Source organism: Takifugu rubripes, chromosome 14 (genome assembly GCF_901000725.2).
Source record: "Takifugu rubripes chromosome 14, fTakRub1.2, whole genome shotgun sequence".
Lineage (NCBI taxonomy): Eukaryota > Metazoa > Chordata > Actinopteri > Tetraodontiformes > Tetraodontidae > Takifugu > Takifugu rubripes.
The window spans coordinates 9,219,280-9,246,110 of NC_042298.1; the positions used below are offsets into that span (position 1 = coordinate 9,219,280).

The 26,831-nt window shown below is 41.8% G+C and overlaps 1 protein-coding gene across 5 annotated transcripts in view; it reads left to right on the forward strand.

Annotated features, from left to right (window-relative positions):
* The first annotated feature begins 521 nt into the window (after positions 1-521).
* The window catches only part of ablim3 (actin binding LIM protein family, member 3), a 31,111-nt gene continuing 4,801 nt past the window's right edge, over positions 522-26,831 (forward strand). Inside the window, exons 1-14 of one of the 5 annotated variants that reach the window (XM_029847566.1) lie at positions 523-1,001; positions 7,294-7,434; positions 15,178-15,361; positions 18,197-18,312; positions 19,236-19,362; positions 19,475-19,568; positions 21,637-21,724; positions 21,805-21,863; positions 21,947-22,018; positions 23,763-23,924; positions 24,326-24,355; positions 24,447-24,573; positions 24,959-25,054; positions 25,316-25,366. In XM_029847566.1, the coding sequence (XP_029703426.1) occupies positions 989-1,001; positions 7,294-7,434; positions 15,178-15,361; positions 18,197-18,312; positions 19,236-19,362; positions 19,475-19,568; positions 21,637-21,724; positions 21,805-21,863; positions 21,947-22,018; positions 23,763-23,924; positions 24,326-24,355; positions 24,447-24,573; positions 24,959-25,054; positions 25,316-25,366 (1,360 nt within the window). In that variant the 5' untranslated portion in view covers positions 523-988. Of the gene's footprint in view, positions 1,002-7,293; positions 7,435-15,177; positions 15,362-18,196; positions 18,313-19,235; positions 19,363-19,474; positions 19,569-21,636; positions 21,725-21,804; positions 21,864-21,946; positions 22,019-23,762; positions 23,925-24,325; positions 24,356-24,446; positions 24,574-24,958; positions 25,055-25,315; positions 25,367-26,831 lie in introns of all 5 variants that reach the window. The other 4 variants (XM_029847569.1, XM_011610807.2, XM_029847568.1 and 1 more) reach the window with 4 other exon arrangements.

Here is a 26,831-nt window from a genome sequence, read left to right on the forward strand (position 1 = left end):
GATTTTGATTGTTGCTGATTATTATTATCTTATTCTGAATTTGGGAGTTAATTGAGTTAATTGAGGATGGGCAGGTGGAATGAGGAAGTTCTAGAAGCAAAGCAATCTGGTCCAGTTAGGAGGGATTTGTGAGGGGGACCAATAGTCAATCGAGGCTGTGGATGAGGATAGAAGTGGTGTGTTCGGTGCAGAAATGGTTAATGTTGTGGAGATGGAAATCTGCACACGGGTCCTATATGATGTTAAAATGATTGTGAGACATGAAGGATGACGAAGACTTGTTGCTGTTTTATAATGTAAATGAATATTAGTTATCTAAATTTTTATTTGTTTTTGCCTTATGTAATGTTGCAAAAAAAAGTCAATTTAGATAGCTTAAAGTTATTTCAGTTTGTGATCACAACAAATAACAACACACCTATAGTTATGCTTGAAATCTATTTATACAGTTTAAAAAGCATTTTTGCAACGCAGATAGTGTCGCCTTAACTTTGGGGGGTGTCTTTATTTTGAAAGAGCAATCCGGAACAGGTGCGCTGTGACATCGTGGAGAATGCGTGCGGCGCGCGCGGTGACAGCAACAGCAGCAGCAGCCGCACACCGCGAGGGAGCGCGTGGCTGAGCTGGAATCAGCCAGGAGCGAAAATGTGAAGGTGGAATCGGGATCAGCGCTGCGTTGGAGCCGAACTGCCGTCTGTTTCTCTGGGGGAGAAAAAGAGAGACTTACACAAATTCCCACACATCCAGAACGGGAGTATTGTTTGGAATTTCCTCCTCACTGGAAATATTCCACCCTTAATTGTTTTTGGTTTTTTAAACGTTTCCCACCACCCCCTTCTCCCGGCTGTGTTCACCTTGTCAACATTTGAGTGGAGAGCCTGGTTGTAAAGAGTGAGGATCATCGCTTTGTTTTTAATGACACAACCTGGAGTAATCTGCTTTATGGGATTGTTGTCAACGAGGGCGCTTTGTTTTAGATAAGAGCATCATGAGTTCCAGCGGTAAGTCCACCCTGCGCGCTTATTCCTCCTTCTGAAGTGCAAGGACACAAACCCTAACGATGAGACAACTATTCATGGAATAGAAGATGATTAACGTGTTATCTCTATACATGTGAAATCGAAATCCAACCCAGCAACTTAATGTGCACTAATTAAATACATAGAAATAAATAGATATTGAATTCCATTGCACATCCAGTTGAAATGGATTTGAGACTTTCACTAGGTTAATCTGTTTAAGTCTGGAGGTCACAGTGGCGTTTGCACACAGTCCATCTTCATGCATGATTTTTAGGATTTTTTTTTATCTATTCCTGGTAACAGCTGTTGCTCTAACATCTCCAGCATGTCTCATCTTTTTTTCTTCTACACTCCTTATCTCTGACACCACCTCAGCTACTAGTGTTTTGACCTTTCCCAAGGAAACAGACCACCCAGACGTACAGCTGTCACCTCCGCTAAAACTCCACCTGTCTGCTGACATGTCAGAGGAGAAAAACCCTGCAGAACGATGCAGGATTTTTTATTTTATTTTTTTTTTTTTTTGGACTTGGCTATCGAGATGAGTTTTACGAAATTTGGGTTGCTGTGATGCAGCACATGACAAATGAGCCAGACAACCCCAGGACCCGTGTCAAACGAACCCTAGACTGGCCCTGGGGCTGCCATGATGAGCTGACCTTGTGTCAGCTGATCCTCTGTCCGCTGAATCAGGGCTTTTCCCTCTAGTGCTGGCGGTGCGTTACAGTATGTTTACAAGTTATCACTAGTTGATTCAGACTGAAGCTTATAACATGCACGTTGACGTCAAAGATCTGATTGTTTCACTTCGATTGTTCCTGATTTTAATACAGGCAGCTACAGAGTTATGATCTAATACCATCGTTTCATTACTAAGCTGCGTGAAAGAGGGCGTGCAAACTTTTATTATAAGGTTTAACGGTCTTGTGGAAAAACTGACCCCATCCCCTCTGCCGATGGCAACCCTTTTTGTTGTCCTCAGACCAGGTTTTCAGATTTTATTGTTTCACACTGTTGTGTGTAAGTAAATGCATCGCAATTAACCTAAAAAAGCACTTTTAACAGAAAAGCGATCTGAAATTGAAGCTGGATGCAGGCCCACATAAAGCTCAGAACTAGGGTTAATGCGCACGGCTCAACCGGAGAGGTGTCAGTGTCATGTACTTCCTGACCACCGTTCCTTGTCCTCAGTGTCTACGGAAGGAACCTGCATTGCTGCATCATTTAGAATCCCTCCTGTCGTTGTGTGTCTCTACATTGTTCATCCGGCGCGTGGCAGCTGGACGAGCCTCTGTGCCACGCGCTGCGTGCCAGGAGCGGCGTCGAGGAGAGAACGCGCAGAATTCCTTTGTTAAGCTTTAAAACGCTCCTCTCAGCTGACAGCACGAGGGGGGGAGGAGCGCCTGCAGGCCGGCATGTGCAGGTCTGTCACAGGCTCTGGTGATATAAAGGCATGTGCTTGGGGAGAAATGCAGCGTGTTGACCCGAGTCTACGTGGTTCCTTCACCTGTTTGCCTCAGAAGTCACTCGTGGGTGCACATGTCTGGATTCTTTTTTAGTCTTAGGAACAAAGAAAGCAATAAGGGAGAGAGCAGCTCGTGCCGTCTGATCAATGTCGCTCAAGGTTCGGACACACGTACCATTTTCTGCCGCATTGGCCACGTTAACCCAAAGGCCATCCACACGCAGCGATTAATTACACAATACACCGAGTCTCTCTCTTCCTCTGGGCCTTCTCTTCCTTATGGTGAACTGGGTTTTTGAATGTATGTGAATGTTGCTTTTATTCTGACAGAGCTGGTTCCCAAGGGGGGTTACCAGGATAGTTTTTAGTGATTAACAAGATGAAAACAGTAAGGTGTCACAGTTCCATCAGGGAAGTGTGCTGTTTCAATCAGGGGAGCAGTAAAACTCGTGTTGACCGACATATTGATTATTGGGTCCAGGAACTAGAGGGCATCTCGATCAAAGATGACATCGACATAGACCCTTGATATGGCGGAGAAATTCTGGATTTTCAGTATTATTTGCAATCTCCATTTAAAAATATACATTTAGCTTCCATGTGCAGTCATTTTGACTCATCTTTGGAACAATGCTGGGTGATGTGTTGAAGGACGATGGGGCAGAGACACGGTTAGGCACCAGAGTTTCAGGAAATAATGGGAGGATTAACCGCAAATCACTTGAAAAGTCACTGGATGGTGTGAAAACTGCACAGCTGCAGCTCGGAGCACGTTGGATTATTATAGAGCGAGAGCACGCAGACACATGGAAAAGCAGATAGCATGTGAAAATCACAGATGCTCAGCTCCTAATAGGCATTCATTCATCATTAATACATAAATAATGATGCTGCTCGTCCAGAGTATGCACAATCGATGAGACGTACTCCAGTTTGCAGATCTTTGCACTGTTTTGCTTTGCATTGTGCTTAAACTTCAGCCTACTTATATGTTTATTGGCCATTTAGATCAAACACTGAGCTATCAATTATACATACATGTTTTATGAATTATGTAATAATTGTTGAAATATTCCTTAATCTGTTATTGCAGTCCCTCTCATCTCACGAGAGCGTGGAAACACAACAAGAGTGTGGAAGCACAGAATAGGATTCATGTTATAACCTTTAGGTTTATGCTATCATATGATCGTATTAATCAGTGAATTATCAGTGAAATGGATCGAAACAGCTGCCGATGCCCATTTTCAACTCATTTAATCCAACTTTCCTGGTGGTTTAGGACTACTTTCATTCTGAAATAGATTTCTTTGAACGTGGAACATGACAGCAAGAGAAAGAAAAGGTAACCCTAGTTCTAAAATGGAATTAAAGTGGGAGATGTAACGACGTTTAGCTGGATATGAAAGGACAGAATGATCGACGCTGCTGTCTTTGGAGAGTCTAGACAGAAAGGAGACTATTCTTTCTGCTCTTCTCCATACATATTTTCTTCCTTTTTTTCCATCCCAAAGAGTGAGAACAAGAGTTCTTATTTATGATTCTAAGTCCTCATCTGATGAGCTGTCCAACCCAGAGCCAATCACCATTCATCACTGCTGGCGCCAGCCTGGACGCCTTAGTCTAATAATGCCAGAGAACAAAGGTGGGGAACAGAGATGCACAGATGCTGGTGTCATTCGCAGTCTTGAACAGCTGGAAAGCAGCTGTAAACCAAGGGTGTCATATTCTGAGTTACTGATTTTTAATATCGTCAATGATTTTTTTTTTCTTATTTAAATGAGATGATGCTCTACACCGCAGCACCTGTCGTGTCCTCGAGGCTCCCATCTCCATGACCTTGGCTCCTGGCAGGATTGAGTGATCATTCAGACTGTCAGTAGCCGCCTGACCTCTTTGTCCCTCCGTGGAGCGACGGTATGTTTGTGATAACACTGGACTGTATCGTTGCGCTGATGGATGCTTGTGGTCAAGGTCCTGACAGAGACGGAGGGAGATAAAAAGGGAAGAAGGCAGGGATGGACGACTCGTTGGCCTCTCTAGATTACAGGAAAGGAAAACATCTTTTATACTGGGTACAATGCCCTTTGAGGGCCGCATCCTCTGTCACCTGAGGAACATTTTATCGTCATCTCCAAATACAGCTTGAAGAATGTTTATATTGGATATTTACAGCTTTTTATTGCTTACCAGACTGTAGAAATGTGCTTCATCTGAGAGCTTGTTAACTTGACACATACAGCCAGTCCCTGCTGCGCTTCGGCTGCGAGACAGTCCGGTCCGTTCCTTCCAAGTTTTTCTCTCCATATTGATGAGTCAGTTATTTCTGGAGGAAAATTACTGTGTGTATGATCTGTTGCGGCTTGGTAGTTTTTGACTGTGGAGAGCTCATTCTGGTCCATGTGCCCCTTTGTAACCAAGCTAGAATTACTGGCATGAACTCATTCCTCTGCTTTTTCCATCAAACATGCCTGGAGAGACATAGATATGTTCCCTATAATGTAGGAAGTATTATAATTAAAAGGTGGCAGACGTATCAAGTGTAAATACATTAGCATGTGGATATTTTGGATGTGTGATTTTAAAATCACATGCATTTCCACTTATAGAGCTTCACCCAAACCAAAACATGGTGTATTAACCAAACTGTACCCATTTTCAAGGAAAATCTGACAATTCCTTGGAACTTTCAATTGGAAATTTCCATTATTTTTATATTCCCATTGATTTATTATTTGACTCTTCACTTACCCATCATTACCCGATCTCCCAACATCCCATGTGATTGAGCATGCTTGTCCCTGGGGGCTGTCAGGCCAGGGGCAGAAATAGCTACAGTCTCTCTGGTCTGTGGTGATGCTTCCTGCCCCTCTCCCCCCTGGTGCTGCTCTCATCACCTGTCTACCAGAGGCTGCATTCTCCCAGGGTACACTCCACTGAAGCAAAGTCAGAGGATTGCACCTGTAGTCTTGTTGCTATCATTAGAAAAATGACTCAACAACATGGCAGAGGACGACGAGCTGCTCGAGAGCTCTGTGAAAATGTTCAGAGCTGCTCGTGTTCAGACTTAACGCTTTGACACTTAGTTATGTAATGCCACCGTCTCTCCACAGAGACGCACCTGAAACGTCACTGGATGATGACTGAACAACTCTACTTATGTGGGATGTGCTTTGAAAGATCTTTTAAAAACATGTTTTTAGTAAATATGTTGCTAAAACAAGCACTGTGTTGAATTGTCCCATTTGACCATGACATTTAGTAGAGATTGAATCAGTAATGGCCTAAAATGGGTGGAAAAGCTCAATGTTGATAACTTGGTTCCTAAAGAGGATGCTGGCTGAGACATTATGAGGGCAAGATGGCGGCACTCATTTCCTGTGCACAGTAATGAATCTTCATCCATCATGCTAGTAACAGCAACACGATCTTTCTTTATCACCTATCTTTATCATCAGTAGTGTGGGACCTTAGCCAGACATAAAGAAAAGATAGAACCTCTTAAATACACCTCAAGCCTCTTCATGTGCACTTCTGCTTTTATAAATACATATTTAGTTGGCCCAGGCCCCTTTCCATTGCTCTCTCTCTCTCTTCCACACACAGAAACACACACGTACACACACACACACACACACACACACACACACACACACACATGCAGGGCAGGGCAAGGCAGAGGTTTCCAGTGGTGCTGCCAGCATTATGATGAACACAATGAAGTAACTTGTGAGACATTGGGAGCATGAATTAATGATGCTTTCATATTTTCCCTCCTTTTCTGAACAGGAAAATAAACAATCGTAGTCGTGCACGCTTTCTGCCTTGCACTGACATGTTCTCATGCACTGAATCTCACCGAATATTGCCCAGTATAATACTGCTTTTAAAATTTCAGTGTGCGCGGGGAGCTCAGGCTGTGAAGCATGCAAAAGTGCTAGATTTTTTAAGTACCGTGTGTCCTTCAGGATGGACCCAGTAAAATGAAATGAGCAGCTCTGTCACACCAGCACATATGCTGGTGCTGCTCCAACTGAAGTCACGGAATCCTGTAGGCAGCTTTCCAGGTAGGCTGTGTGGCCTTTCCACCCATTAAACACAGTTTCAGCTTCCCTCGAGGAATATAAAGTGTGAGCGACTTTGAGGCCAGATGTTCCGACGCAGTCACATTGTGGGCTTTCTTTATCTGATGATGGGAGGCAGTCCCTTTATTACTGAGTGAAGTTGATATATATATATTATTAGCAGCATTTATTCGGCTGTGAAATAGTTCTTCTTTTTCGATTGATGGGAGAGTGGGAGAGAGAGGGAGAGAGAGGGAGTGTGGGAGAGTGAGCATTTCTTTTAATGTGTAGAGAGTGTTGTCTTTTACAGCTACGTCACTTTAATTGTGACACTTGTGATCAATATCAGAAATTTTATTTATTCTGATAATTTGGTATCAGATATGGGATTTTTCCCAGTTTCTTTGCCAGCGAATCCAGTGCTAATGCTTCCAGCTTTTCAAATATTTAGTCTTCATAACAGCATCCTACTTTGTCAAAAACGTGCTTCAACACAGTTTTACAAGCTCATAAGTATCAAGACTTACGGTTGCCAGATGAAGTGGAAGAAAAAAGATCTTTCACCTTTCCTTTCCAAAACATGCCATTTTATTCTCTACACTTTACGTCATACAATCCACTACAGATGATCTGTTAGAATGGAGACCTTACACTTGATAGTAGTTATTGGGGCTAAGGGAAGAGTAACTCACTCCTGTGTACACTGAATAGAATACTAACTATATATTTTTGCATTCATCAGCCTCACCAGCCCACCATGGCTCTGGTGTCAGCGAAAGGACTACTGGACCAATCCGTTGCCAGAGGTGTCGGGAAGTCTGCAAAGGGGAGGTGGTGCGAGTACAAGAAACACACTTTCATGTCAAGTGCTTCACTTGTGCTGGTAAGACTGGTGATCCACAAAGAGTTTTGGGGGGAATCTCAAATAAAGTTATATAGTACTAATTCTAGTATTTTAGATACAAACATTTTCCCTCGTCACTGCCCTCACTCATCCTGGCAGATATAAACATTTCATTCTCTTTCTACTACACATACTGAGAGCTACTATTAGCCTGTGGTGGGGATTGGAAAGGATCAGAGCTGCCTTGCAGGGGACTTAGCCTCCCGCGGCTTGTTATTGCGCTGCCAACTTGGATTTTGCTGTGGTTATACGCTACGGTCGATGAGACTATCACAGGTAAATTGGCAGCACAGCACCGGTGACCTACAAAACTTACATAATTTCACAACCTCTTACATCATCAGAGTTCAGTTTTTCTTGACTGGATCACTTCATTTGATTTGAGCTTTCCTTAAGGTTTCCAATCTCCTTATTAAATGGTTCATCACTCTAATATAGATAAGAGAAAAAAATTACTTCACCCCTGTGACTATATAAGGTTAATACAGTATATGTTATCCTCCCAAGTTATTGTTACCAACCACTGGGACAGTTCTCTACCTATTTCTCCATCCCTGAAACCAGTCACTCAAAACTGCTTTATTAGACAGTTTCATAAAAACCTTCATTGAAAAAGATTTTAGAGCAGATTTGTTGGGATCTCCAACAGCTGGAGCTGCTGCATGTTGCTATTCAATAAACTTACATGTATGGTTGTCCTGAGGATGGTTGTTATTATGTCTTCCCAACATACACATATCCTACAGACTTGGACTCAGACACATGAGCAGCCATACATGGGTGCATGCTAGCTGTGGTTGTAAACGGTTGCTGTGGCAACGGTGTGAGGGGGCACCAGGGCCCTGGTTGGTGGATATTCTCAGTATACTGGTACTATTAACCAATGGGAAGATACTACTCTATGCCCCAGAGGAAAAAGTGGGGGTGAACACAGGAAGCAGGCAGATATGAGACAAAGTGGGGGGATGGGGGTGCTGTATGTTTCACTGAAACATTACGTCATAACTTAATCGTAGTACCAGTCTGACACTCAGTGTTATTTCACCGTCAGTCAAAAGAGCTGACGAAAAAAACCTGTCCATAAACGCCAGGTTAAACATTAGTCACACTTCCCTTCTCATGTTCCAGAGAGCTCTCTCCATCCCATGGGGCAATGGGGCACCATTGTGAAGCTAGACTCAGCCACATCCCTGTCCATAATATGCTCTCTCGTATGGCCTTCTGCACACCCAGCAGTTTTCTAAAGCCGTCATTGTTCGCTGCCTAAGCCTCTTCAAACAAACATGTTGCATGTTCTATAAAACTTTATAAGCACAATTTACTGTCATTTTCATGTTCTGTCACCCCCAGCAGTGCAGTGTCATGCTATGATTTAAACATGTTTCAACTTTTATTCTTTTCTCTGCTTTTTTACAGTCCGCTAACATCAGCCAATACCCACTACAGCTCCATGATACCTGAGTGCTGGTTCATTTCATTTTAAGCCTCACTTTTGAGGTAAAAAGGGAATTGACCCTCTCAATAAATAAGAATACTTTACAGGAGACACACACCAGCAGAGAAAACATATTCTATCGCCTCTGTTTGTGCCCTCATAGTTTATCACACTACTGTTGTATATAACTACATAACTGAGTTCTCTGGCATTAGTCAGTGGAAAAGTCTCCTAATCATGTGCATTTAACCGCTTATTTGAACTTTTTTTTTTTAACACAAGTGGGCAATTGCATGAAGAATCAATCATCTCGAGAAAGAAATCTGTGAAAAATGCTGAAGGCTCGACCAAACATACTGATACGTCAGCTTTGAATACAGAGAAAAGTGCAGAGCGATATTTGTGCATTAATGTGTGTGGATTATGTGGGCTCATTGCACATCACAGCGCTGTATAATATGGATCATGTGGTGTTGTGTTACCAGCAGATGAGCTGACTCGTGCAACTGGCCTAATGGCATAGTGACCACATTCAGCTGCGCTCAGAAGCACAATTGGCACTCTTAAATACCAAAAACACGTTGCTGGAGACAGTCATCAATCATATGCATATGCAAAAGTAGCGAAGATGCTAAAAAAGCAGGTATGGACAGAAATGTTTACACAGAAACATATTTGCACATAGACTGTTTCGTTGATCCCAGGAATTCTGCATATTAAAAAAGGAGTTTATAAAATGGCATTAATAGAATATGATTTGAACATAGAAGTCAGAAGCACACATGGTAATTACTCTTTATTTGTGCCGATGTCCTTTCAGGATTGCAGCATCTTCGTATTATTCTCTGCAGTCCCATTTCAGGCAGTTAAACCTCCCCTTTGATACCATGAGCGCCGTATGTTAATTACATCTCTGCCACCATTATGTTTTCTGATGAGAACGTAAAACCAGCAAAAGAGAGGGAAGATTAAAAACTAAAACAGCAGGAACACTGAAGAAAAACAAAGAAAGGTGATGAGGAGAAACATAAAAAGACATAGACAGCAAAAGGTGGGGGTTTCTGGGAGGGGAGCTTCCTGTAGCTATGGCAACCACTGGCACGCTGGTCCAATCATCACGCCAATGCCTGGTTGCTAGGGAGAGATTTGGGCAGCGGGAGAAGGCAGCGCGGCAGGCGGCAGCAGTTTTCCCCCATCGACTCTCCGGGATCTGGGATAGATGACAGGGATTATTCCTACACTTGTCCTGCTCAAGCATCACCCTCCAGAGGGATTTTTACACTAACTCCTTGTCTGCCATTTGTATGTGTGTATATGTGTGTGTGTGCGTGTGTATGTGTGTGTGTGCGTGTGTATGTGTGTGTGTGCGTGTGTATGTGTGTGTGTGTGCATGCGTGCGTGCATGTGCGTGTGTGTGTGTGTGTAAGAGAGAGGTGAAGCTGCTCATGTGTTCTATGGTCTCGTTTTTTTTAAAATATTTACAGAGCATTATTAAGTGACAATCCAAGATGAAGGATACATTTGTGTAGAGAGCGTTATTCCCCTTGTTTCTGTGATCCCATTGACACCCTTTTTCTTCTTAGCTGAGTCTCTCATCTACCCTTTGAGGTTTAAAGGCCAGAGGCCTCAGCATCAGAGCTGGTGCTGCTACCAAGGGCCTCTAGTGGGCAGCCAGCTGTCTAAACTACTGCGGCCAAATGCTCAGGGAATCCTGTTGCTTTCGCACGATTTCTTCCCGATTCGGCATGTTAGGGTTAGGGTTAGGGTTAGGGTTTGCCTAATGTGCTCTTCTTTGATCTTTATTGCATTTCCTCTTTCATTGGGACCTCGCCTTGGCTCACCCCGCCTTCCCACGCCTCATTAGCGATCCGATCATGTAATAACATAAAGGAGGAATGTCAATCAGGAAGCTGAACAAGAAGCCTTCACATTAAAATGGTCAATATTATAACACAAAACAGACCAAACAACATTAACAGAGGTCCTGTCTCTATCATGTCAACTCATCTGCCCCATTGTTACAAAATGATAAATGTGGAAACTAAATTCTTTGACTTTCCAGCATGTCAGATCTTGAAAATTGCATCTATCATGTCAAATCATGTAAAAAAAAAAAAGCCAAAAAAAAGAGCAACGTCCTCTCACGTCAGCTGTTTTTGGGGCTGATTTGCAAATGTCAATTGAAATTTTCCTGCATGTACAGCCTCAGAGAGCTGCTAGTTGAGGTCGCAGACTTTTGTTTCACGCCACTTCCTGCTTGGCAGGTTTTTCTCACAGCCTGTGATTTGGCGCGCTCAGAAAACACATTAATTACTCTTGAAGTGTTTCCTCCTACAGCGGGCTCAGATCCAGGGGATGTGAAGTTGTTGGTAGAAAGGATCTATTAGCATTGTGCACTCCTTTGTTGTAAACAATAGCTGTTTATTATCTTTGAAAGGCCAAGAAAATTAAATTGTTGACAGCCACATTAAAAAAATTGAAGTTTCCTTAATATCATATTAGGGAGACACACAATAGCCTAATGAGCTGAGGGAAAAGTCACAGTTTGTGTGTGTGTGTGTGTGTGTGTAGGGAGGGGGGGGGGGGGGGGGGGGGGGGGGGGGGGGGGGTTACATAGAGGCATACAGAAGCCACAGTGACACTGAAAAACCTCTGCTCTCAGCCACAAAGATTTGGAAGTAGTCTTGAAATGGAAAGATGAAAAAAAGAGAAGCAGTGTGGAGGCACTATCTTGGGGTTCCGGCTTGGCCCGACTTTGAGAAGGGAATTTTAATTGCATCTGTTGGCTGCAGATAAATACCCAATCATCCAGACCCCCTGTGGGTGCCTAATCAGCACAGTTCTAATGACCACAGCTGCAGAAATCAGCCTACATGCTAACCGCTAATCACCAGACTTACTGTATGATCTTCTTTCTGACTTCCTGCACGGCCAAAAAAGGGGAACAGTGATGGAGTTAAACATCTTCTTTTGGTTTATTTTATTAGCCCATCATTCAGGAAGAGATGAAATCAACAAATGCATGAAATGCAATTATATTTAGACAGCTAATTAATGTAAAATCCATTTATAATTTAGTAAATTAAGAGACATTTCAAATTTTGGAGCCATGGTAGACAACCTCCACAATACTGTGCTGGGCAGTGTCACACAAACACCCAGAAAAATATGCAGGATAAACAGACCTGTCCCAAGTGCCAGCTTTGGTGGGTGCTCACTATGTCTAAAGAGATACAGTTACAGGCTTTTTCTGTATGTGTCTGGTCTGTATCAGCACCAAATCTGAGAATGTTGCCACACTCTTACAGGGTGAAGTTAATATTTAATAAGTTATGTGCCCTATCGTTGATGCAAAACATCAATTGCGCAGCACAGCTGAGGCCTATCATTCATAAAGGAAATAAAATATGCTTAGCATACATCCTCAAAGCTTCTAATGCAGTTTAGCAAGGCTTATTCCATCCACATCAGAGATTGCGAGCACATTGCCCTGCATCAATGTAATAAATCAAGCTTCTCTATTAACTTCTTAAGTGCATTAGATGATTAGGATATAAATAATCAATTTATACTTCCTCCATAAAACAATTGTTTTATGATTGATTTAATTGCATTTTTAATTATGAAATAGCAAATGAGGTTTTTGTGAAAATAGATTCTGCACTACAGATAAGCTACTAAATTATTTATTGAATTTACACTACTCTGTACATCGCAGATGTCTTATCCATGCAGTTTACTGTCTAATCTGCTGCATCATTTACAATATATTATATTCTAAATAAATTCTCACAGTTTAATAAGTACCATTATATATTATATTTCAGAATTATCCATATATTCATTGGCCCCAATTATATTTAGATCTGTCTATACTTTCATCCACTACTGTATACTCATAGAGTCTGATACTTAAGATTTTTCACATCACAACCAAATGTGCCACCATCACAGTATTAAGACTCTATTAAGACTGTCTCTAAGGCAACTGTGGAAGGTTTACATCTCCTATGGCAACAGAGAAAGGGGATGTCCTTTGCAACGCTACCAGCCAATGATTCAGTGACAAGAAAAACATTTGATTAGCCAGAACATCTAAAATATCCAAGCTGTCCATCCAATCCAGTGCAACTCCATCCCATCACTCTGCTGTGAATTGGCCAGGCCTTAAATGGTAATGTAGTGCATTAGGGTAATTGAACAGATTCCATTAATTTGAAAATCAATCTGCACGCACAAGGCAGTTCATTTTGAGACCAAAAGAGAGAGAGGCACATAAAAACATTGTGACAGTCGCCAGATTTGTAGTTGTTGGTTAATTCTTCTGATGATGTAATGTGTTTTAATTTAATTATAAAAGTTTCTGTGTTTTTTTTATTAAGCTGAAGTAAAAGAGCCTTTTAAAACAGACTGGTTTTTGTCCATTCCCCATGTAAATGAGGAAATCTTTATTCTTCCATTCCCCCTTTTTTGTGAAGGCATCAGAAAGCCTGTGATTTTGGTTTCTGGTAAAAGCTTCGGTTAGTCTGGTTTCACATGCAGCAGGGACTTTATTTGAAGCTCTGCGCCATGCTGCTCAGTGGTTATAGAAATGTGGTCTGAACATGAGCACACACAAAGTTCTATAAACAGGCTGTACTGAATCTTCATTTTAATCTCCATTTTCCTTCATTCTTCATTTTCTTCTCCTCCACTGCACTCCATGACTCGCCATAATAATTATGATTCATCATCATATCTCCCCATACACACTGCCTCATATAATCTCGCTAGCTTTGCTTATGCACAGTGCCATCTCATCAGGGATGGATTTATGTGTTCCCGTCCTCCTGTGGGAGCCGAGATTGTTTTGTTTTTAAGTGAGAGCCCATTGATCTTTTATTATGCCATTAAGTCAATATGCTGCTCTCATAAACAGCTTGAGATTAAATGAGCCCCTTTGATGGATGTGTGTGTACGTGCATGTGTGTGTGTGTTGTGACTGAGCCATCAGCCAGCCAAAAGCCAGGATAAAGCCATTTCTCTCACCCAGCAAAATTGAGGCTGCTCCATTCCTCCACATAGTGACGGATGTTTTGTTAAGTTAAAAAATGGCCATTGCATTTCCATTAGTCAACCAGGCAACCTTCTGCATTGTGCAAACAACGCAGGTTTGATTGTTGGTAGTAAAGTCTCACTGAGTTCAGTGGCATGATTCAAAGTTCATTTCCATTTAAACATTTGGTACTACCCCCTCAGTGGTGTGGCTTTGACAACAGCTCTAAGGGATGATTCTGCATGTGCATCAAAGTCACATCATTTGCCAATGTCAAAAAGTGGGAAAACAATTGTTCTTGCCGCAGGTTGTATGTCAGGTGTCACAAATGATATATGTCCCACATTTTCTGTTGTGGTTGCCAGTAGTCAGTTAGCATGGTTTAGCATAATGATGAGTTTCCTGTTTAGATCTAAATTGTTATTCTGTCACACACATTTTTAATTCTAAAAACCTAATTATCTAGGTTTGAGTTTACTTTGCATTGACAACCTCGGTCTCAGCCTGTCAGTGAGAGGTCCTCCTGTAGCACTGCTATAAGTGCTTTATTTTTTTAACATAGAAGGCCTGTCATTTTAGACAACAAAAAAAGCATACACAACATATAGGCTAGATTAGACTCATGTATACGTATTATTTTTAACTGTAGATGAATTGTCTGAGATTCATACTTGCAAAAAATGATTGCACATACTTTATTCATGCAGCACCTAATGTGACCTTTATCAGAGCCCTGAATTTTCCCAGGCAGAGGTTACAGTAACAGTCAACTCTTCCTGTTGGTAAAAGACACAGACTGGAAAAAACCAGAAACCTGCCCACTGATCTATGAAACTGCAGCGATACTGTTACACTCACTGGAGTTCCACTTTTGGCTTACATTGTGAAATTCTGTATCACATATTTTCTGCTTCGAATGCACAAAGTACGGACATGTTTACCCACTCAGTGATTGTCCTCGTTGGTGTTGAATGGGCGTTAAATCTGCTTTGCGACATTACTAGGAACTTGCAGTTTACGCTTTCTTCTTTGTTTTCCACATTGTTTTATAGAACTGTGAAACAATGATTCTTGTTAATGTCACTACTTTCACATTGATTAGAGTTGAATAGTGCTTTCAGCATTCATGAATAGGAGAATTGAAAACAAGTGCACCAACCAGTTGAAACTGTTTAGCTGTCAAAAATACGCCAGTGGACGTTGCTTTATTTTGATTTACTCTTCATCTAATCGCTACCCCTTCTCTCCACAGTGTGCAGCTGTGATCTGGCGCGGTCTGGCTTCTTCCAGAAGAAGGGCGAGTACATCTGCACGGCAGACTACCAGCGTCTGTATGGCACGCGCTGCGATCGCTGTGACAGCTTTATCACAGGAGAGGTGGTCTCTGCTCTTGGCCGCACATACCATCCCAAGTGCTTCGTCTGCAGCGTGTGCAGGTATTCAGAAGCTTACACAGAAAAGTCACTTGGTTCTGTTTACATGAAGACCAAAGAGGTCATTTTCAGCTTTTGCTTTTTTCGGTAACTTGCAACAAAATATAGCTTTAGACCTGATCTATGCTATTTCCTGTTGGAATTTTGTGTATGAGAACTTTGAGAACGAAGAGAAAGTATGGTATGATTCCATTATTTAATGTAATGTCAACGATGTAAAACACAAATCAATTAGCTCATTATGTTACATTTTATATATGATATATGTATATTGTTTTGCCGCATAAAAATGAAATCCAAATGGGTTCCTAATATTACATATATTACATATATTTATAAGGAGAACAGAGTTTGCATTGTAGAGCAACTGATACGGGAAAGTGTTTCTTTCCTTTAGGCTGTGAAACGCTTTCTGCTCTTGAATGATTTGAATCCTTTTTTAAAGGCAAACTCATGACTCATTCACGATTCAATGCTGCCAATAATTGAGCTCACATTTTAGACCCGCTTCAGCATCAGCTGTCTTCCATGTTGTTTAGCCGAGTCACAATCCTAAAATAAGAGCTGACCTGATGTTTCAAGCTGATAGACTTAGTAAAACTAGGTCACCTCTCTTCTGACCTCCCTCAGCATTCCTATTGAGCTCCTCCTGAAGTTGCTCAGGCAGTATCCCTGGTGTCCTCTTCCTCGTTACATCGTTTTTTTCTCTTTTAATCTCTCTTTTCCACTTCAAAGTCTGCCTTTCTCTTCGTACAATGTACACACGCCTGCTTTACACGTCCTCTGTCGCCTACAGAATCACCTTCTCCTCCCTCCTGAAAAGATTGTTTGCTATATGCTTGAAATTTCCTGATAAATATGGAGCTATGCCAAACAGCTGTGCTCAACAAAACCAAACTGATGCCAATTTTGTGTGTGTGTGTGTGTCTGTGTGTGTGTGTGTTTGGTCAATTGGAAGAGAGAGTGGAAGCCGAAGGGTGGACCTCTTCTTTCCAGCTCTGTCTGTCCTCTGCCACAGTCCTTTTTACCCCTTTTTTGCCAACCCACCCTCATGTCGTTTCCCCATTCATTTCACGTTCCACTTTTAATCATCATCCTTTATCTCTTCAATATTCCTCTTCCTCCTCTCATCAGATTCTGGGTGTCAGTTTTCTGAAAAGTGCAGGTGATCAAAGAGTTTAAAACACCCTTGCCAGAAATATCCGCGCCCCTGTAGCCCAGTTTTATATATAAAAAGAAGGCATTAAATATGTAAACAGAGTAAATCTTTAATGCGCTGAGAATGGCTGACAGGGCAAAATTGTGCTGGAGGGAGTGACACCAACATACAGGTGAAGACAAGGTCACACACACATTCTTAACAGGAGTTTAACTGTATTAACTTACCTTATGTTTTTCTCTGTACATTTTTCCATATTATCTCTTTATAGTTAAAGAACACTTTCCCAAGAAGGTGGAGCCACCTTAAATTAGAATAAAGCCTGAATGAAGTTTTTAATGTATTTATATATATATATATATATATATATATATATGTGTGTAACACAAGTTCAGCTTACAGGTGCAGGATTTCACAGGGAGCCATGTGTACAAGTGTCATTTACTTCTGTCGACACCTCGGTGTGTACATGGATCTACCTCCCACTTCTGCGCTGACTAGGAACTCTGCTGGAGACTCTAGCCTCCCTCTGGGTGTTGGCTCCAGCTCCAGTCCTCAGTGGAGGAGTAAAAGGATTACTGCCATCTATGTCTTTTAAACAGGCTTCCCTAAGCCTTTTAGCTCCCCATTCATAGCCACATCCTAAAGAAATCAATCAGGATTTGAGGAAACAGTACAACGGAAGAGTTGGGGGAAGCGCATCGTCACGATGTAAATTCAATTTCGTAACTACTGTACTGTCATGTTTTTACTACCTATGTGTCATGTTTTCATCACGTGTGAGTGTACGTACGTACTCTAAGCTGATTATTACTTTAATGAAATGTGGAGAGAGCTTGGTGATTAAAGGGATTCTTTAGGGATTTGCCTATATTTTATTTACATATTTCAAAAGATATATTATATTATATTATATTATATTATATTATATTATATTATATTATATTAATGATCCCTGGGCAGGTACCATAGGTGGGGTTTTCTACACCAGAAACTTTCTTACACCCCCATAATTAATCCAGGGTTTCAGGGGATCCAGCCCTGAGCAGTGGAAATGAATGCCTGATGTGCACCTTCATTGTTCTTGAACTCCACTTTGCCCTTCACCTTTGACCTGTATGTCTTGGGAGACTAGTCCTGACAATAGAGTTTTTTCCAGTCAGAAGACCCTCAGTGGTAGCTCATAGAAAACCATGAGTAATGTTTTTTTTTTTTAGAATTGGAATGTATTGTCACTCATTTTATAAAGTATGGCAGCTTCTGTATTTATTTTTTTGATTTTGAAGGATGCGGGACCTTAATTCTCGATAATAACATTAGTATCAGAACAAATAAATGATCCACGTACCTTTTAAAAAGAGCAATGACCTGATCAGACCTGCTGTGAAGGTGGAGAGGCGTGGAACAGTGCTCACACGGAGAAAAAGCACGCAATCCTTTGAGAAACATGTGATAGCATAACATCACCTCCTCCCTAATCACAGAACAGTCACATGCTCCTGTAACAATAAACACCTTATTCACCCCTTGTTTTGTTGATTTAGAATGGCTTCTCTGGTTTCACACAGTGTGTTTACGTTTTCTTGAGGATGTAAATGCAGACTCACTGCAGACATGTTCTTGTTCTTATCTTCTTGCTGTCAACCTGTCTCCATTTTATTTTTTCTTTCGCTCCTCAGTAAACCCTTCCCCATTGGAGACAGAGTGACGTTCAGTGGAAAGGACTGCATGTGCCAGCAGTGCTCTCACACACTCGTCAAGTCAAATGAGCCCATCAAGATTCACGGGCCAAGTCGTAAGTTTGGCGCCTGTCTCGCTCTCTGTCCATTTGCGTTAAGGCCGCCAGGCGAGTGTGCCAAGGGCCATTTGTCGGTTGGATCCGTCTAAAGTAGTTCATTTATTTAATCAGGTGTCTGTCAGATCAGCGGTCTGACCTGTCAGCCTGATCTGCCAAAACAAACAGATATCGGATCAGTCAGTCAGCGACAGTGTCCAGAGAACATCTATCAAACAGGCAGTTGTGTTATTTATTGTGTGTCAATTGTAAACACTCAGGATTCAAGCGAGCCATTTGTTAGGTGTGGCCTATAATAGCTGATGCTTCACTGACTATGTGTTATTATCAAATAACAAAGAGTCTGTAAGCATCAGTCCTCTAAGCTTCCAGTTGTTTGGGAGGATAAAGTTCAAATAGCCCCCCAGGTAACATCTGACAATAACAGATATTGCCTTAAGATTCAACACTGAGTGCAAATGACTAAAAGTTTCATTTAGAATGAAGGGGCTTTTGTGCAGCTTTGTCATGTGAAAAACACAGTCTGCCTTGTTGACAGGCTGTAGTTGGACGGCTCTTCTCTGTTCCCAGCTGTTAGTGGCAGTAGATTGGGATTTATCTCAACCAAACATCTCAAGTGGAAATAAATAGAATATTGACCTTTTTTTGACTGTTATGAAACATCACTGGCAACTGCTTTATTGCAAATGTTTGCTGAGACGTCTCTGTTAGGTCATTTTAATGAAATTTGTTTTGGGCCTCAGTTCAAACCTTTATGACTCCAAAGCTCTGCAGTATTAGTACCTCTATTTCTCAAGAGGGTTGATGTGCTAGATAAATACTGCACATAGCGGTGCCTCTTAGATGTGATATCACAGCATTCCTTGCTTTTCCTTCCTCTCCTTGATCCCATTCTTCCTCTCTCCCGTGCTTGTCTTCTTCAGACTGTGCTGGGTGTGGAGATGAGATCAAGCAGGGCCAGTCTCTCCTCGCCCTGGAGAAACAGTGGCATGTGAGTTGTTTCAGATGTCGGACCTGCAACATGGTCCTAACAGGAGAGTACATCAGCAAGTAAGTGGGCATCAGACCCCAAAACTACTCCCTTCACTCCCAGCCTCACCACCACTTGAGGCAAAGTATGTTTCTGACATATTACACTCGTTTGGTTTATTCTTTGTGGCAGAGATGGAGTTCCGTACTGTGAGGCAGATTACCATGCCCAGTTTGGGGTGAAATGCGAGACCTGCAGCAGATACATCAGTGGAAGGGTTCTGGAGGTGAGACCAAACCTCAGCATCGGGCCTTGTTAACACTTTAGCTGGACAGTTTTTCTCAGCATTACAGGAATCTACATCTAGTGTTGAATTTGATGGCTAAGTATAATCAGTGTTATCACAACTGAGCGGCAATGTTTTATCCTCAGCTCACTGTGCAGTAGGGAGTCATTGCCTCCCGATTAGATAGTGACGATTTTATTTTGTTTTTTGGTAACCCAATAAATATTCAGTAGTTTTGTGTTTCTTAAAAAAAGTGACTTCATCTGTTTGTAGTTTCTGTTCTAGTCACAGACAACCTGTACGCAGGCAGATGGCATACATCTTGATGCAATTGCAACGATAGAGGACAACAGGATTATAAAAAGATTTGAGGGTGAAGAGTGTTGGGGAAAAGATGGGAGCGGCAATGGCACAAATGCACTTTTGTGGCTCGCATGCTCTTTCGCTCAAGCCATTTTAAAAAGTGACAAAAAAAAAAGTCGGCAAAGCAGGGAGGAGGCCGGAGCCAATATGGAAAGAGTGGTTTGCAAAAAGAGTTAAGGGAATGTAGTGAACAGAGCCAAGTTGACAATCATGAACCTGATGAAGTGCAGATGCTAATTAAATGTTTTGAGTCACTGGGGTGTTTTGCATCTGTTGGGACCTGAAAAAATGAGAACACACAAAGTAAAACACTGTTTAACACACACACTGTCTCTCTCTCTCTGACGTACAAATAAACACACACACACACACACACACACACACACACGCAGTCAGACACAAACGCACACACCCTGTGTCCCTGTGCTCTTTTGCTTGTCAGAATGGCTGGTGTAAAGTGCTTTGTTCCCGACTATCTGCCTCTCTGGACTATTTATAGACACGGGGACATGTCAGCCTTTAGTCTCGCCTCTTTCTATGTGTCTGTCTTTTAGTCTATAAAGATTTTTAACATTTTTTCCAATTTGAGTTTTGCAATTTTAAAATAATTAGCTGCATCGTGAATATGCAGCGGACACCTACCGGTAATTGTTGTATTTGTCTCCAGGTAGTGGTTGCAAAGCATCACTTATTTTTCCATTTCTTTCTTGATACTGTATATTGGATAAGATCACTCATTATTTGGCACTGCAGTGTCAGCCTTGAGGTGGATCTTTGCGAAAGATAAACTCCATTAAGAGCTCAACTTTGTAGGTTTTTTACTCACACATTAATTTTCTTTTATTTCTTTGTGCTTTCTGCTATTGATATTTGTTATTTGAGGGAAAACTTGCTGCTGGCCACTGGTTTCAATAGGGAAAAAATAGCATTCAATCGTATACAAGCATTTATTCAATCAAGCTACAATACTTCCGGTTGGTAAAACAAGGCATTGAATCATAAGAGAAAATATAGCGCAAAAAAGTGAATTCATCACAGCTGTTCCAGTGTATTTGTATATTTTGGGAAGGGCACATCAGGCTTATGTAGCCTCTTATTCTATAGTGTTCTATAGAAGCCTGACTTGGCCTTTAGCCAGTGTCCCTCACTGACATGCGGGAGAAACAAGAGGATTTAAAAATGGACAAGAGGACTGGACATGAAGCAAAATTGCAATGCATCATTTAATCCCATATCATGTGTATGTGAAGGTCTCTCCTTCTGGGAGTGATTACTTCTTACTTTCTTTTTAAGCCACCCATCCACCCACACATACAGACACACACACACACACACACACACACACACACATACACACACACACACACACACACACACACACACACACACACACACACACACACATATATGCAGAAGATCCTGTACTTTCCTTCATGCGACTGACCCAGAGGGATCTTTGCTCTAATAATTTAATAGAGGAAATGGGTGGTGCCTTTTATGTGATTTTATGCTAAATTACATAAGTAGATGGTATGAAATTGTGTTCTTAAAGAGTCTAAACTGGAATTTATGTGATATACAGTAGACAATGTCAAGAAAAAATGAGTTGCTTGGGGTAAGAGTAATTTGTAGATAAGATCGTTGAAAGTGTTTATGATGGAAATTTATGTTCAGTCACACCTCTTCCTCACGTCTTTGCCCACAGGCAGGAGGGAAGCACTACCATCCAACGTGTGCTCGATGTTCCCGCTGTAACATGATGTTTAAAGAGGGAGAGGAAATGTACCTCACAGGTGAAACCTGACTCCAGTTTCTTCTGCACACTGATACACACATGGGAAAACTAAACTCCCATCGTCTCACTCTTCCTCAGGATGTGAGGTGTGGCACCCAATATGCAAGCAGGCAGCAAGGGCAGAGAGGAGACTCAGGGTAAAATAGTTTGATAGAAACATTTCAGATCTGTTGCATTCTGCCCTCCTTTTTTTCATTTGTTTGTGTGTTTTATAACACAGCACAGACGCCTCTCAGAAGCCTCTATTTCGCCTCCAGGATCCTCCATAGGTTCTCCCAGCAGGGTTATATGTGTGAGTACTTTGTAATGCATTGAAGCACTAAGTCACTGTAAAGCTGCAACTTACAGGTAAATATACCTCAAATAAAATACCTAAAGCAAAAATATCACAAACTACACACTACAAAGACTAACTACTTACCTTAGAGGCTGCTCACTCCCTTGGCCTGTTCACTTGTCTGTTTTTGTGATGTAGCACAAATTAAAGTGAAGATTAGCTTGTTGCTGCAATGTGCAAAACTGTGACAACACATTGTCATTGTGTTATGTTATGGCAGTTTTCATATTGTCAAACATGTAGGTTAAAACTGGGCAACATTTTCAAGGAAGAATTACATTTTCACAACCACTGGCAAGTGCCTTTATAAAGGGAATGCTCCAGAGTCTCACGCCTTTGTCTTGCTCTGTGTATTCTGCTAATTAAAACAAGAAAAAAAGAATAGGCCTCTGCCTCTAAGGATATGAATTATCTACTTGTAAACTGGTTTACAGACATTTTAGCTGTAGTGTTTCCACTAAAATGGTGCTGATAGCGGGTGCTATCTAACCCAAAATCTGTGGTCTAGCAAAATTATCTCACAGCCTGTGTAGATATATATCCACTCTCTGAAAGATAGCAGTTGCATTGCCCTCAGTCTTTGCGTCCACGACTTTGACTGTAGAAAAAAGGCGTGGCTCGCCACATTATCACGTACCCAGCACAATGAAGTAAAACCCAAATGCAAGCAGGCTGCCTGCAGCCCTGGCAGGGCTTCACAAGATGCATCATGCCTATCTTACACTTGGTATTCTGTCGTCATGCTGCCAGCGTATTTGTTATGCATGTTTGGTCAAAGGCATGCTCATGAATTAAAGAAATGACTTGTGTACAGCTGATAGGTGTGTCTCTCTCTGTGGGTTAGGAGCGCAGGGGGCAGGGCAGAGCAGAACTCCCCCTGCTGCTTCTGGCAAAGGTGAATTTGAACACATCTTGAATATGAAATGAACAGCATGTTTCCAACTTACGCAGATAAAGGCGAGAGAGAAACATGTCGGCAAAATCCCATATAGGTTATTTTATACTCTAGGTTATATAAAAAGAGCATAGACATTCAGATTTTGACACAAATTTCATGCTCATGTTACCTCTTTCCCTTGGCCTTTGACTAACGCTAATCTCCTGCAGGGTTCCCAGTTTTACCCTCCCTGTCTACAGTGTCATTTAAATTAGAAAATGAAGGCCACGGGTTTATGTGAAGGTTGCTCCTTGTGTGCACAGAAGGATGCGCTGTCCAGCAGTCTTCACGGCATGGCTGGATGTTGACCATGTTACCATGTCAGTGTGTGCTCTGTCCTGCTCAGCTCTGCTCTCATCTCATAATCAATGACCTTTCTCTTTAGGGTGATGGATGAGGGATAAATGCAGTGCAAGCAAGCATGTTGCACCTACAGTTCTCTCTCTCTCTGTTTCTCTCCATCTTTCTGGCTCTCCTTGTCTTTCTCGCTATGCTTCCTCTGCTCTCATCCTTATACATGCTGATCCCCTGAAGGTCAGCAACTTACACTGCTGTCAGCTTATGCAGCGTACATGTGTACTTTAGTTGAGTGCAGGCTTATGCACGTGTGTTTGCCTGTGCAGTCGTATGACTCTCCCTCACTTCCACCAACCTCTGCATGATTCGCCGTTGCCATCACACATCGTTCCTGTAGATCGTCTATCTGTGGTTGATGTTGAGTGTTGTCTTTGGTGTGTGTGCCCGTGTGTGTCCTCTCTCCAGGCCAGAGTGAAGAATGAGATTCTAGATTATAAGGACCTAGCTGCCCTGCCAAAGGTCAAAGCCATATACGAGGTCCAGCAGCCAGACCTCATATCTTCCTCATGCCAGCCCTACAACAGATACACCTCTGATGACAGACTTGACACTTACATCTATGGGGAGGTATTTTTGTGGCACACTCTTAGCTTTAAAAGCATTATTGTTCTCTTTCCACAGTAAAGGCTCCATCATTTATGGGTCTGGTCTTAACAAATGTGTGTTTATAACAATAGAACAAACAAAAAATGATACATTTGTCACTTTAAATTATAGTCAGCAGCTTTGCCTCAAATGAGGACTTAATATGGGGAAAGCATCACCTCTGAAGAACAAATCAAGCAATACAGGAAATAGCTACTCTTCACTTGTGACTACTGTAATCTAATGCTTATATTATACCTTTATTTCCTCCAACTGCCTTGAAAAACACATAAAGTACCTTCCAGGATAGAAAAAAATTCATATCTTCTTAAAAACAGATTCTCCGAGATCCACTAATTGCCTCTTTTCTCCTGGTTTTTCAGTCACTCGGGACACTTTCTCCCTATTCTCAGGTAAGAAGCAGAGCACGCAGAACAGGTTTAGACAGGTCTTCTGCTGTCACTAAAATATTTCTCTCACTGTTGCTGTCTGCTCATCTGTCAGGACTATGACAGCCTGGATATGAAGCAAAGGCGCTGCTCCAGTCCAGGTTATATTGACTCGCCAACTTATAGCCGCCAAGGCATGTCACCAGTCATCCCTCGATCTCCTCAACACTATGGCTACACTGGTCAGTAAAAAAAACCTACAGAATATTGGCAGTAGGTTTTTTTTTAACAATTATTCCTGAGTTTAGGCTTAATGGTATTTGAAACTGATGGAAATTACCTATAAATACAGGGGTTATTGAAGTCTTTTCATCGAAAGTATGAAAAATGCTTTCATGCATTGTGGTTAAAAGAAACTCCAAAACCACTTACCTCCCAAGCCTCACTTGTTCCTTAACTAACATTTCATTCAACTCTTCTTACACGTGTTTTGACAATGCCGTTTGTGTGATGAGAAGTGAAAAAAAAACATTGTCATGGCACATGTGGAAAAGTTATTTATTGATTTTCATCTGCATGAGTGACACATGTGCATCCTTTCCTGTGATTGGCTGTGGCTGCCTGCAGGCTCTGAAAGTGGCAGGAGTTCACCTTATTATGGCCAGGAAGGGCGGTCAAGCACACCCACGAAAAATCAGCCCCCTAAACATTTTCATGTACCAGGTAGGACTCGTCACCTCCTCATTGCATTGCTTACTAACTCAATGGGGATACACTAAAGAGTCGTTGCTATTGTCAGTCCATCGGAAAGGTCATTTTTAAAATGGATGACAACGAGGACGAGTGAAACTGTAGTATTTTTATACTGCATGTAATTGCAATGACGTATTCTTCCCCTCACGCCACACCTTCACCCTTCTCTACCATTCCTTATCCTTCTCTTCCTCCTCATTTCAACACTTCATCTGCTTTTTCTGTCCTCAGCCACAGGAGACCCCAACATCTACAGGAAGCCGCCCATCTATAAGAGAGCGGGTACAGTGCAGTTAGCCCCGCCTTAGCCTGCCTGTCTTCCTGTCAGTTTAGTCATGCTGTGCTTGAGCGCACTATTTAGGTGGTTTGAGTGACTTATTGATGTTCCAATCACTCACTGTGTAATTTATTGCTATTGATGGATTTTTATGAAATGAAGTCCTCAATAACAGCAGTGGATAAATAAAAATGAAATACTGTATGCTGAGAATGCACGTAAGGTATAGCACAGAGGCAGAATGTAAAGAATCGATGTGCAAGCTCAAGCACACATGCGCTGTTTATTGGTGATAGTTATCCGTCGTGAGATCATAGAAAGTTTAATTTCACCATTTAGTATTTAGGGCTACGAGGAAGCTTAATGCACCAGGAGAAAACACAGCACAGAGGAAATTTGCTCTCATATTAGGATTTTTCAGCTCGGCCCAGTTGAGGTGTGAACTAAGACTTGTGAAGTTCATGTTTGAATGCTGAGACAGCTGTTTTCCAGCCTTTAGACAGGGAGCGTGTTGAGAGGGCAAGTCAGAGGGCTAAATTCTGCATATTTATGTTGTTCTCTCCTCATCTTCTGTATCAAAGCTGGGTGGTGTTATTTTTGCCTTTTTACGACATGGTTAAACCTAAATGGTCTTCAGACATCTGGATACCGTGTTTCTGGATACATATTACTAGTCACTGTTTGGTTGTTACACTGGGAAAAGAACACAAGTGTTGTGACAGATGATTCTGTATCGTTGTGGTTGTCCTGCATGTTGTGAATAGAGACATTGTCACCCTCTCATGTACCTGAGCTGCAATTGGTACATCGCTGGTCATAATGTTTCTTTTCACACCTAAAATTCTTTGAATGGAATTTCAAAGTTCTTTAATCTATTTGAATTATGACAGTATGTGACCTTCAAACCCTGTGTTATATCATTAATGTGTTTATAATGCAGGTAAACTGAGCTGATACCAATCCAAAGACACACTTATGGCCCGTAATGTACTGTTCAGTGTCATTCTGTATCTGCTGTGTGTAGAGAATAAGACTCTAAAGGAAACCAGTGGGTAGCAAAGTGCTCCCATTATTCCACCTCCCCTGAGGATGCTCCAGTAATGTTTCCCTTTTCTTTTTACCTCTTCTTTATTGCATCCAATCACTTTTTCATGTTCACTCCCCTCCATCTTCTGCTCCACTTTTCCCGGTGACCTTGGGACTGTACTGTAAGTATTTCCCTCCTCACTGTTGCACACACTGTCCGTAGATAGATACTTTCGTATGTGTGGTACGTATTTGTCTTCCTGTGCTTGTCATCACATGTCAATACTGTAATTCCTCCAACTTCATCTTGCAGTCAGTCAGTGGTTGAGAGTGTGTGTCTGTGTGTGTCTGTGTGTCGTGACTCCGACAGCGATCGAGCTACATGTGTCTCAGAGATGCGCAGTGTCTTCTATAGGTCTCTCGCCTCGTGTACTGTATAGGAAT